Consider the following 13,570-nt stretch of genomic DNA (forward strand, 5'->3'; position numbering starts at 1 on the left):
TATTTTAAAGGAGATGTTACAAAAATCCACAATTAGACCATGTTTGAGTAGGGGGGAGGATAAACCACTTTCTTCTAAGAACCCTGCCCCCTTTCTCTCAGAGGCTAACAGTAAAATATTGAGCCTGAAGGTAGGATTGGACATCATCATTCAGTTGGCATACTCTGTGATGTGTCAGTCTGCCTCGTCAAGTCTGGAGCTAACCTCATAATCTTATCATGAGGAGGGCCAAGAAGTGTGTCCATGGTTCAAAAGTCTCATGAATATTCTGAGAGTCACGCCCTCAGAAAAAAGGGCACTTCCCAATACCCGCAGAGGAACCCACCATCACACAAGACCAGAGTAGGCTATTGTACAGATGTATCTGTGTGTGTGTGTGTGTGTGTGTGTGTGTGTGTGTGTGTGTGTGTGTGTGTATGTGTGAGTGTGTGACAGAGATAGAGTTAGTGATAGAAAAAAAAGGGGAAAGGATATGTCTTTTTGAAATGAGTCTCTTTATATTCCTCATTAACAGACTCTCTTTGAAACCAATGGCACCAATGTCAAGGCCCAGTGTGACGGCGAAATGGGGGCCAACAGTCATCAAAAAAAAGACAAATGCGACTCTCCAATCTGAGGCCAAACTCCTCTATAGCCCCCCAATCTGAATGAATGGCACGCGCGGTATTCATCAACCGATACAACCAGTCAGAAAGCAGCAACTGATGTCAGGTTAAGAGTCAACACACTTAGTCAACACAGCAAGTCTGTTAGTGGTTTTCATAATTAATCATTCATCGTAATGTTTAAAAGAGTGTGGAGAATTCAAAATTCCTCTCACTTTTGAGTTTTTCAATGGACTTTTTTTTATACCGTGCCCTGACAGTTGCATTCTTTATTCCGGACAAAGATTGACGATGGAGAGGTGTTTTTATGTTGTTTCAATGAGCCTGACTACAAGGACTCCAATTTCTCATTAGAGCCCAGAGATAATGAAAAACTCTGGAATACACACTGGAATTTGGGCTGAAAGTGACTTTTCTGGACAAATGACTAACCTAGACTGTTATACCAGCCTTTGTATCTATTGAAAAACACTGCACGATGAAGTGTTAAGGCCTGGTCACACCAAAATGAGATTTTCTTTTTTCAGCTAAATCAATTAGAAATTGCTGAAGGTATGTGGTAACTGCCTACTTTCTTAGCATAAAGTTTGACACGCAACGTTGGGCCATTGACGTATATGACTAAGGCATCTTTTCATTTTACAGGACCTTATCTTTAAGGAAATAGACAGCCATGGAGCAGTGAGCGAGCTTTTTATTCCTCTTCAATTAAACTCTTTATTGAATGAAATGTATAATCCTGAGATTAATCCTACAGTATGCGCCTGGGTATTAAAATAGGATTTTCAAATGTAATCGCACCAAGTTAAGTCCTGTTTAAGTCATGTTTGTTAATAATTCTCATTTAGGCAAGACTAAAAAAGAAAATGTGGCTCAAACCTTGCTGTCCATACTGTGATCCTTGAGGTCCATAAGGGCCAGAGGGGCCGCTCTGTGAGTAGGGACCCATGCCCGGGTACAATGGGCCCCCAGGTGAAGGGTGGGGGGACATAGAAGGTCCAGACTGAGGGGAAGCAAACTGAGAGCTAGCCTGGTTCCTCTGCATGTTGGACATGAAGCCTGAAACACACGAACAGACATAAAAAAAAAGAAAATGAATCAATGTCAACACTTAAGCTAAAAAAACGTTAAACGCCTGATTTAGTAGTAAAAGTACCTGCTTGGTGAAATCAAATGTTGCCTGAGGGATTAAGCGAGGGTGGGGGGTGTGATCATTCTCCAGCTCACTAAACTGGGATATCCATTCAATTTCCTCATGTAAAGAGACCCCTTCCATTCGATGAAAGCACTAATCTTTTGCTTTGGCATTGGCTCTTGTTACTCGTAGATACACATCAATGGAGGTACATAAAATGCACTAGTGGGTATTAGACAAAATGTGCACTAAAAAGGACAGGCTGATATGTAAAAGGAACCCTGAGCACAAATAAACACACACAGATAACTTGGTATGTGTGTGTGTGTGTGTGTGTGTGTGTGTGTGTGTGTGTGTGTGTGTATATATATGAAAGAACTGATACAATTGAGTGAGGAAAAAAAAAAAAAAAAAAAACCTCTCCACAGAATAAGCCGGTGATTTGACCATGGCTACTCTGTTATTCTAAGCCGTTCTGTCAATAGATGTGTCAAAGCCTCCCAGGCCCAAAACTCGCCTCAACCATTCAAATTGACATTTGGAACGATCCTCGCCTGGGCTTGGCGCTTTCAAGCCGCCCCTTTCGTTTTTTAAAACCCACAGAAAGGTCTCCCGATCCACAGCGAATGGGGAAAGGTCGCTGGTCGGCCATTGAGCGAAAAAAGAGAGAGGGTGTGTCGGCGTGAGTGTATTTTTGTGTGTATGTGTGTGTGTGTTGGGGGGGGAGGGGCATTCGGTAGCGCAGATTAGGTGTAAATGGATTGGGCCTGCTCAACCGTAAACTTTGATAGCTATCCGCTCTGTTGAATGAGCCCACTCTTTAGTGAGTTTGGGGTTTAGGGAAAGTGCAAGTTGACACTTGTATAATTCCTTGTTTCCGCTAAGAGAGCAAGAGAAAATGCGAGGAGAGAGGAGGGAGATAAAAGTTTTTAAAATGCTATGTGTGTATTCACTATACGCTTGTGTGCACATACACGCGTGTATATATTTGCGTTTCTGAGTGTGTGTGGGGGGAGATAACGGAGACAGAGGGCAATAAACGCTCTTTGTGTGTGTGTGTGTGTGTGTGTGTGTGTGTGTGTGTGCGGGGAAAGAGACGGAGGCCAAGACACAGAGAGAGAGAAGCAGTGAGAGAGAAAAGTGTGTGTGTGTGGGAGGGAAAGACAGTGCAGCGGAGGGAAAGAGCGATTGGGGCCTGAAAGTGCTTAGGCTGCGAGTGCTGGGTTTAAGGAGCGAGGACATTATTGTAATGTTTTGCTTCCATTAGGGTAAGGGGATTCTGGAGAGGAGGAGAAAAAAAATTACAGTGTGTAATATCGCACTTTAAATTGCCTGGAAAATGGATGAGGAGAGGAACATTGTGCAGACAGTGCTAAAAGCAAATAACACATTCAAGGTTTTCTCTCTCTCTCTCTGTACTTGGTTGTTCCCTCTTGCTCTCGGAACACACACACACACACACACACACACACACACACACACACACACACACACACACACACACACACACACACACACACACACACACACACACACACACACACACATAACCTTTCTGTCTTTCTGGCAAAGCGAATGAAGCTCTCAGCCGGACAACAACAACAACCATCAGCAGTCGAAGCTTACTATAGACAGTGGTGGGAGAAAAAAGGGACATTCAGCGGATTTATGGAAATGAAGAGTGGAGAGAGGCTCTTAGGGAGGCAGGCACTTGAGCAAAGTGGGGTGTGTGTGTTGGTGTGGTGTGTTGGTGTGTGTGTGTGTGTGTGTGTGTGTGTGTGGGGGGGGGGGTTAATCCTAGCTAGGAAAACAGCGGGCAGATAAAACAAAAACAAAAAAAAGATGGCCAACCCTGTTAACCGCTGCTGTGTTTTCCTGGACTGGGCTGGGAAGGGCTGGAGGTTTACAGGCATTAGTGAGCAGCATTAAATCTCCGGCTTGATTTCATCATGTTGGGAAATAACCTTTTACAGTGCCTCATACTCTCTCTCTCTCTCTCTTCTTCTGTCTTCATCCATCCATTCCCTCTTTCTCTCTCCGATGTTAACTGCTCTTCAGTGGGTGACAGAGAGGGGTCACCACAGTCCTTCCATTAAGGTGACACTACTGTGTTGAATCGGGTGTTCTAAGGACATGTGTGCTAGTCTCACACAAATATACATCATGTCATAAACACAGACGTGACATTCCACCATCCAAACATTCACCTTGGATAACACTAAATCACCTTCTCTATTCTCCTGCCAGACAAGGCCACACAACAAATGCTCACCAGAGGCACACGCACGCACGCGCGCGCACACGCACGCACGCGCGCGCACATGCACACACACACACACACACACACACACACACACACACACACACACACACACACTCGTATACACATACCTCTCTCCTGAGCCATAGGTGAGCGGGTGTTTGGCGGGTGGACTCCATCTGGTCCATTCCCAGAGTTCTGTGGGGCCATGGTGGAACCTGCAGAACAAAATGACATATCAGGTCAGAACGTGAAAGTTCAGACATCCACCTTGCACTAGACCTACAGGACACCTTTCAGGGGTACAAAAGGTTCAACTCTGTCTTTGTAACAAAAATGTGCACGTTAAAAGAAAATGTTTGCCATGATTGAATTCCCCTATTTGCATGATAACAAAGACAATAGACACAATGTATATAGGATTGGATAAGAGGGATAGATGGCAACATTTGACTTAACCAGAGCTCAGCACTTGTCACTATTTATGAAGTCGTTTGTTTGTGATTCACAATTAGCCAAGAGACAAATGTACTTCCAAGAGGACATATCAAGTCATTGGACCCTGTGCCACCTCCTTGTGTAAGCATTAAAACCTGAGTGATCCCCTATAGAAAAGCAGAGCCATTTGAGGCTCATTGATTAGATGGCGGTGGTTGTGTGCAGGTCTTTGGGGCTGCGCCTGTTCCATTGAAATCCAATAGTAGAGTTGAGAGTCTGATTAGGACAATGGCAGACACAGACTGTTGTGGGATTGATTTGGCCCAGAGGAAGGAGAGGGAGAGATGGGCAAATTAACCTTTTATCTTTGGATTCAGACCTGAGACAAGGAAGAGAGGGGAAAGACAAGTGGAGAATGTTTTTTTTTTTTTTAACTGCACTGCTTTACTTTGGTATACGATATGCAGGAGGCCTGTTCAATGATGATTGTCACCATGTATTTCTTTTACAATTTTGTTGTATGATTTGAGTTGCATCTATAGAAATGGGACTATGTGCCAAAGGAAATGGTTTATTCATGATGATGATGTGTTAAAAGGAATGCTGTATTATTTTTTTGCTGCTACACTTTCCTTAAAACTCACAGCAAGTATAAATCACTTATTATAAAGGACACACTTCACATTATTCAATCACACAGTACGAAGTGTACTGTTTTCTGGAAGTGAATGTGCAAGTGTGTGTGTGTGTGTGTGTATGTGTGTGTGTTTGCTGTGTATGTCCACTGTAGCAGTAATACATGACTGGAGGTGGCACACTCTCCACATAAACAAACCCAATTAAGGCAACATAATTGCTTTGCACAAAACTGCATAAACAACATTTCCATACGCCCGGTCCGCCTACACACACACAGACGTAATTGGACAAACAAGTGTAAATAAACACAGTCAAACACACAAGGAAACACACGTTAGAGCACCAAGGCGCACACACACACACACACATACACACACACACACACACACACACACACATGAACAGACCCCCTGGCTCACACATGAATAGATCCAGCAGCGCTGTTTCAAAGAGGGAATATTCGATTAGTAAGTCTGTCAGCATGTGGCAGGAAGAAAAGTGGAGACCGTGAATGCGAACACCGAAGAAACTGTAATAACACAAGAAAAACTAGTTGTGTGCCATACGTGCATACCAGTGGTGAAAGGAGTGCTGCTGTAGTAAAAGTACAGTAGCAAATTGTAAAAAAAAAGTAACTATACTGTAGATCTAATAAAAAATAGAGTAAAAAGTACAATATTTTCCTCTAAAGTGCAGCAGGAGTAAGCTAGAGATATTGATAATGGAAAAACTCAAGAAAATGTACCTCAAATTCTACCTATGCACTATACTTTAATAAATGTACTGATTACTTGCACCACTGGTATATAGCTTCCTCCAATCTGTATGTGCACTTCTGCTCAGTGTGTGTATGAATTGTACTGTTTATGAAGTATGTGTCTATATGTTTGGTGGCGCCTAAGGCCTCTTGTAGAGGGTCCCGGGCACTTGTAGCTGGAGGGACAGATTTAGCTGCAACACGGGTTTAGACGGGTGGACTGGTAGAGTAGATGGAGCACGCTAGCAGGAGTTTATTGAACCCTTAAACTATGGAAGTCAACACTACGACAAAGGCTAGCCTTTGTGTGTGTTTGTGTGTATGTGTGCGTTTTGTGTGTGCAGGGATGCATGCCAGGCACCAGCTATGCTGTCAGACTCTGTTTGTTTGGATGGTAGAGGGGTGGTGGCAGCAGCTTGTACTGTGTATGTGTGTGTGTGTGTGTGTGTGTGTGTGTGTGTGTTTGTGCATGCGTGTCACCATAAAGGTACAAATAGGGAACAGTGCCCTCCATGCTCCACTACTCTCTCCACATATCCATGTAAACTGTCGCCAGAGTTGAGATTAATGCAAAGACAACCGACCGTGCGTTTATGTGTGTGTGAGAGAGAGATGGAGAGAGAAAGAGATGAACGAAAGGAAACAGAGATCCTTGTTGAGAAGGAGGAAATTGAAAGAACAGATGAGAGAGGAGCGGTAGAACGGTTGAGTCTGACAAGGCCTCACCCCTCCCTTCCTCTTTCTCTGCAATGAACGAGTGAAGCTCGGAGCACTTCGTAATTATTTCACTACCAATTACTGTCCAAACAAAGCCCGGGCTCACATGTTCTCCTCTTCCCTCCCTTCTTTGCGTTTCTCTCTCTCCTCTCCACACTATCATTTTTAACAAGGTGCCATTAAATAATTACGTCCAAATAAAACAAACAGGCTTCGCAGTGAGTCCTGGCACGTTTAATCTGGACCATTAATAATTCATATGCTGAATCTTTGACGTGCAGTTTTTCTCCATGTGCTGCTGAGAGAGAGAGAGAGAGAGAGAGAGAGAGAGAGAGAGAGAGAGAGCGAGCGAAGGAAGGAAGGGAGAGAGCTAAATGTCAGCAGGAGCCGACGGTATATCTTTTCCTGTCCAAAGAAAAGAAGGTTGTCTTTGCTAGCTATGAATGAAAATGTAAAACCAATAAATGATGCTTCCACCATCCAGCTTCACTACTTCTGACTGGTCTGCGTTAGTGTTATTTGTGTTGATCGGTGTGTAGGCTTGCCTGGCTATAAACTTGTACAATATGTAACTTTCTATGTAAATGCATTGAGTACATGAGTTTAGATCTGGTTTGAGAGCTTTTAAGTGTAATACGGAATGTGTTGAAATAGTTATCATCATTCTTGCAACTTTTTTGTGGTTGTTTGGCTATTTTATGTATGTTTCTAGTCTTTCAGTATACCTGGAGCATTTGTGTGTGCTTGAAGGTTTATTTTTTGTTTCAGCTTTTGAAACTCTTTGAGTTTGTTGCCTATATCTCTAGTGTTCCCACAGGTGCTATACAACACATTGAGCACATATCCTAGACCTAGTCTATCATAGCCTTGCTGTCCCTTAGCCTGCATCTTTAACCACTGTCTGCAATTTACACCTCCACCATCGCCCATATGCACATTGGCTAATACACTCAAATACAAAATGGCCGCAAATAATATTCCCTGCTAGCCACCATACATATTCAGTTTCAATGAGAACTGGAGTTAAGAAGCAAGGTGCTTTCATTTTGAATTAATTGTAGTTTACGAGATGTTTTTCAGTACCCGTATAATCTGTGAATCTCGGTGGAAAGCCGTCAAACAGGACTCTTTCATGGGTGTGTGCATCCGTGCAAACGCTGTATATTTAAAACTGACCCATTAGAGATCAGTCGGCTTCAATAGATGAACTGATCCGAGGCTTTGATCGTGTTGATGGAGTTTTAGAGAGAGAGACGAAAGACATGCGAAAGAAAGACCAAGGACAAAAAAGGAGTAAGACATCTACAACAAGGATGCTCTTTTTGGAATTCCGCTCAGGAGTCAAATAACTGTAATTTCCTCGTTGTAAAAAGGCACTTAGCGAGCACATCCATTTTCTACACTTTCCCCGTGATACAAGGCAGCAGCAGGGCCAAAAGGAATGGGAGAGTTCATTGCATTTTTGGGGGAGATAATGCTCCCTGCTAAAAACCCAATACACATTTTTTAATTTCTCTTCCGTGAGGACTGTGTGTGTGGAGGCAACTGTGAGTCTCCCTTTGAAGAGAGGCAGTGTGCTCTTTGAAGCTTTTTTTCATCCGAGTTACAAACGCAAATGCAGGCGAAGTTCAAAGCCGAGGGAGAGTACTTGTGGCCATATTTCTGTTTTGTTTCAGGGCCCGGGTAACATTAGCTTAGAAGCTACTGTGCCTGTGCGTGTGTGTGTGTGTTAATACCAAGGACGAAAAGTAAACCTGAGAGTCAATAAAAAGACTTTTATTAATTGCAGATGAAAGGAAGGTGTGGGTGTGCGTCGGCCGACAAGTGTGTACACGCTGGTAAAAGTGTGCAGATATATTATGTATACACACCGAGATGCAGCGATGTCTCTGCTTGTCTACATGCACGCGAACATTCACAATTGCACGCGCACATATTTCCCAAACAGTTTCTCACAAACACAGGCCTCCCGGAGCAGTGGGGGCAATTTTTTTTGCGAAAGTGAGGTAACGGCTGTGCGCACTAATAGAATGGTGTAGAATAGAGAGAAAGAGCTGCTTCAGCACCATCTTTTAATACAACCCTTAGGCTGTAAACACACACATACACACACACACACACACACACACACACACACACACACACACACACACACACACACACCAAGGTAATATCCCCCCACTTGCCGAGTCTTCAAGGGAAAGAGGCAGATAAACAGCGGGCTCCAATAATGGTGGTTTAGATCTCAATGGGTGCGAGTCAATGCCTCTCCGAGCCGGGGGCTAATGCCAGTTAACTCTCCCTGTAGGGGGACGAGCGTAGGCCTGCAGAGGCTCGCAAAACAAGCGCTCTCCCAAGATTCTCATTACTTCCAATGCTGAGTAGCAACTGTAAGTAAAGCAAAACTGCAGCTTAAGCTAAAAAGCAGCAAGCGAGATGCAAAAGGGGGGAGAGACGGAGCGAAGGAGTGAGAGAAAGCAAAGAAATAGGTGTTGGGAAGGGAAAATAATTGCGTACTGTTCGGGTTTCGGTTAGGCTTTTCCAGTCGGACAGGGTTGGAATGGGATTTCTCTAAACAGCTAACACAGCAAGCCGGTGCCATTCTTCCCCCCCCCCCCCCCCCCCCACCCCCTGTTTTGGCCTACGGTGTGTTTTGTGAATATAATGTCTGCGGGGACAGCGTTTTGCTGTTTCACTTCGAAACGCGAGCAGCTATCGGGAAGAGGAGGGAGAGACAGAGGCATGTGGGAGTGGGTGATAGATTGTATGGGGGGGGGCTGACGTGTGGATGGAGAGAAAGGAGGAAGAGAGAAGTGGAGAAAGAGAGCTGGAGGAGAGATGTGGATAAATTAGAGGGAGGAACAAGAGGCAAAGATGTGGATGGAAAAATCCAGGCTTGTTCCTCGGTGGGAGGCCCCGCGCCGCAGCAACGCTCTGAGCTAGGAACACAGCAGAGAGACAGGGTGGGGACCAGGGGAAAGGAGAGACACAAGAGGGAAAATAACAGAGAAAGCGAGCACGATAAAAATAATGAGAGAAAAGAGAGAGGGGGACAGGGACAGCCAGAGGCAGTGTTCCCACCACGCCGCCTCTCAGGGAGTGGTGTGACTAGAGAAAACTCTGCCCCGGCTCCGCACTGCACACTGAAAAAACACACTTGCATAAAAAAAAAAACTCAAAATAACTATCACCAACCGCTAACAGAGGAGAAATCCAAGTTTTTTGGTTGAACGTCTCCCTGCGGCATCTATTTTACAGCTTCTGAATTTGTTTTTTTCAGGGGAAATCATTTACTAACGTTGTTTTTGGAAAATGGCCACCTTTATGTATGCAATTCTGATCCGAGGTCATCAACTAGGGCTTCCTTGGAGGCATCTTGGAATTGACCTTTGACCTTGGAGTGGATGAAGCACAGGGGACCCTCGCCAAACAGTTGTGCTTTCTCATTATCATAATTAGAGATGGAAATATTATTTTCTGAAATGAAAAAAAAAAAACACGAAATGCAAAACCACGGGGCGAGGCTGGAGGACGACGCACATGTAGAAAAAGGACAAATGCGGGGTTTTAAAGCAGCTTTGAGGAGACTCTATCTATCACCAACCGCTAACATAATAAAGGAGCCCTTAAGCCCTAAACTAACTGGACAGGCCTGGCTTTTTCTTACCCTCTCTATCTATTCCCTCTATTCCCCTCTCTCCCTCCTCCACTCGCCCTGACCTCTCTGTCCTTTTTTCCTCGGCCCTGGAAGCACTCGAAGCGAACGCTGCAGATACACGGCTTAGGCGCCTGCGAGCTCTAATCACCTCTTTAAGAAGAAAATACAAAACTTGGAGGGGTTGAGTTCGAGATGGAAGGAGGGAGGAGAGGAGAGGAGAGGAGAGGAGAGGAGAGGAGAGGAGAGGAGAGGAGAGGAGAGGAGAGGAGAGGAGAGGAGAGGAGAGGAGAGGAGAGGAGAGGAGAGGAGAGGAGTGGAGGGGAGGGAGGTGGAGAGGTGGGCAGACACCTCGGAGGACCTTGGCAGAGAGAAGAGAAGGAGAAGGAGAAGAAGAAGAGAGAGAAAAAAATAGAAGAGGGAGAGATGAGTATTCTGTGATTTTCTGCAGTAGACAGACCGAGCAGGAGCCACGGAGAAGTGTGGATGTGCTCTGTGTCAATTAGTAGCGGCACAATGTGGAAAAAGGTGTTTCAGTTTGACCCTCAAAGCAAGGCAGACACAAATGTGTAAACACAGGCGCAGCACACCGAGAAAACATACAGGCACACATACAGGGACCCAAGGTAACTTCTTATTTTACTAAGTGGTTCAAAATTGTCAATTATTTTAACAAAACACAGCATTGATAATAGTATTCCTTCAGCGATAACCGCAGCGAATACAGCTCTGGAAAAAAACTATTCACTCCAAATGATCAGTCTCTAGTTTCACTATTTATAGGATGTGTTTAAGTGAAATATTCTGTATATACAGTTTATTATTTTTTTATTCTATACTGCTGACAACACTTACCCCCGAACTCCCCCTAAAAATATTTCCATGTAGAGCATTTCCCTTAATTAATGTTGTGATGCTGTGGTCTCTTCATTTGTTCCAGAGTTGTACACTTTTCTAGCTATGATTGGCAAAACAGTCAGCCAAATGATTCTGTATTTGAATATCATATTTACTATGGCCTATATACAGATGGGTTTCAAAATAACAATATAAACCTGAATAAATGAGCAGGAAATGCAGTGAAAATGCTTCTATACAGTGCACCCATTTAAATTATATAAATTGACAGCCTGCTTCCCGGAGTAACTCCAATAATTTTGCATCAGAAAAAAATGTCTCAGAAGTGTATTTTTTCCTCGCAGTATATTTTGTTGACACTGAAATTAGTTGTGGGACTTTACCTAGCACAACAGCGGAGGCAGACATGTGCATATATCCACCAGTTTCTGTGCTGCTCTGTCTGTGGGAAGTTTGATTTAGTCTGTATCAGGGTTGACTGTGCTAATCTATATGTCTTCTACTCATTTCTGGGTTACAGCCACACTGAGGTTGATAGGAAGTAACGCCATCCTGACACCTGACAACTCGCCAAACTATGTACTCGTCTTCATACACACACACACATACACACACTCAGAACCACGCAGCAAACACTATGTTATCTACATCAATAAATATGCCGAAAAAGTGTTGGAAAGATTGGAGTAGTAAATTGGAGTTTGTGGCTGCCATATATGGGACGACACTAACTTAAAGGAATAGTTCAGAATTTACATTTTTAGCTTTTAGCCTCACTCTTCGGCTCAAGAAAAGGCGGGAGAAACCGTTCCTGTAACTGTGCATGCATTTTTGATATAGAAATGGGAATCGGTCGTTAGAACCAGGTTAGCTTAGCTCAAACACTAGTAGTCAAGGGGAACAGGTCAAAAGATAAACTTTACAAAAAGAAATACATAGTGGAAGGAAACCAGGAAGTGCCTGTGACAGTCACATACTGTATGTGCGTGTAAAAATATAGAGCGTAACATAACGGGATGAATAAACAAGTCCCAACAAGCACACATGAGCGTTAAGTGATGTTGTAAAGTTTATCTTTTGACCGGCTCACCTTGACTACCAGTGTTTGAGCTAAGCTAACCTGGATGAGCGACCTTTGCCCATTTCTATATCAAATATGCACACACAGTTACAGGAAAGTTTTCTGACGCCTTTTCTTAAGCCGGAGAGAGTCAGGCAAAAAACTACAAATTGAAAAAGGTTGAAGTATTCCTTTAAGGACTGAAGGATGACTTAGATATCTCTCCTGGTGCTGACAGTTTGTGATAGAAACCCCAAACGCTGGCAGTCCCATTCGGCCCCACATCCATCCGGAAGAGAGACTAATGTCTGCTTGCCTCGTCCCCCGATGTCCCATGGAAGGAGAAAAATATTCTGAGGACGCACTGAATTGCTTCAGAGGTTTGAGGTGTGTGTGTGCGAGTCTGTTTTTGCGTGCATGTGTGCGTGCGTGTGTGTGTGTGTGCATACGGCGGGGAGGGAGGAGGTTGGCGGTTGAGCAATGTGATTTCTGCTCGACTGTCACAAATCTAGCGCAACAGGAAAATCAATTTGGCCCTGTGTGTGCCTTTTTGGCTCCGGGAGAGAATCCAAATAGCAAGGCAAGGCCCGGATAATGTTACAGTGTATTGGATTTGCTTCATGGAGAGAGAGAAAGAGAGAGAGAGAGAGAGAGAGAGAGGGAGAGAGAGAGAGAGAGACACACACAGAGAGAGAAAGAAGAGGAGAAGTAAGGAGTCAAGGGAATCACAGGCTTGCCGTGGAGCACCAACAAGATAGATTTGTTCAAGTGTATGGGGGTATGATAGGCTGGAAATCTGTCAGTCTCTATACCCTCCTCTCTCTCTCTCACACACGCACGCACGCAGGCAGGCACACACACACACACACGCAACACCGTCACTCATCACATACAGGCGATTTAAATGGTCCACTATCTATGTTTCACATGAAACTCTGCAAGAACTGTATGTGTTCTCATGTGCTGATAAGTAAGTTTTACCTGCATCCTGTGTTATTTTCTGGTGTGTGTGTGTGTGTGTGTGTGTGTTTGAGAGCCAGGTGAAAGGATGACATGATGGAATTGCTCTCCTCTGACCGCTGTCAAGGGTAACGTGTGTCCTTTGAGTGCTCACCCGTGTGACATGTCGCATCACTCCACCGTGTGAGACTGACCGGTGACAGACTAACACACAAGCACATATAGACACACAAACACACACGCACACACACACACGCACACACACACACACACACACACACACACACATATAATGAGTCGTTACTTTATACCCCTTTACCTCTAAACCGCTATTTCACAATTTGCCTTGAAGTAATAATTGTTTAGTAGCTACACTATTTTCTTTGTATATACTCTTTGGGTTTATGTGGATAATTTCCCAGACTCACAACATGACATCTCCTGGTGACATTTACAGCACAGCTATAATGGAGTTTGATAGGAGAA

The 13,570-nt window shown here is 44.1% G+C and overlaps 1 protein-coding gene across 1 annotated transcript in view; it reads right to left on the reverse strand.

Moving 5' to 3' along the window:
* The window catches only part of arid1b (AT-rich interactive domain 1B), a 163,767-nt gene that overhangs the window by 36,281 nt on the left and 113,916 nt on the right, over positions 1 to 13,570 (reverse strand). Inside the window, exons 5-6 of the mRNA XM_080042715.1 lie at positions 4,132 to 4,218; positions 1,485 to 1,664 (exon numbers count right to left, since the gene is read on the reverse strand). Coding sequence (XP_079898841.1) covers positions 1,485 to 1,664; positions 4,132 to 4,218 — 267 coding nt within the window. The remainder of the gene's footprint in view (positions 1 to 1,484; positions 1,665 to 4,131; positions 4,219 to 13,570) is intronic.

Source organism: Ammodytes marinus (genome assembly GCF_949987685.1).
Source record: "Ammodytes marinus genome assembly, chromosome: 15".
NCBI classification, from domain to species: Eukaryota; Metazoa; Chordata; class Actinopteri; order Uranoscopiformes; family Ammodytidae; genus Ammodytes; species Ammodytes marinus.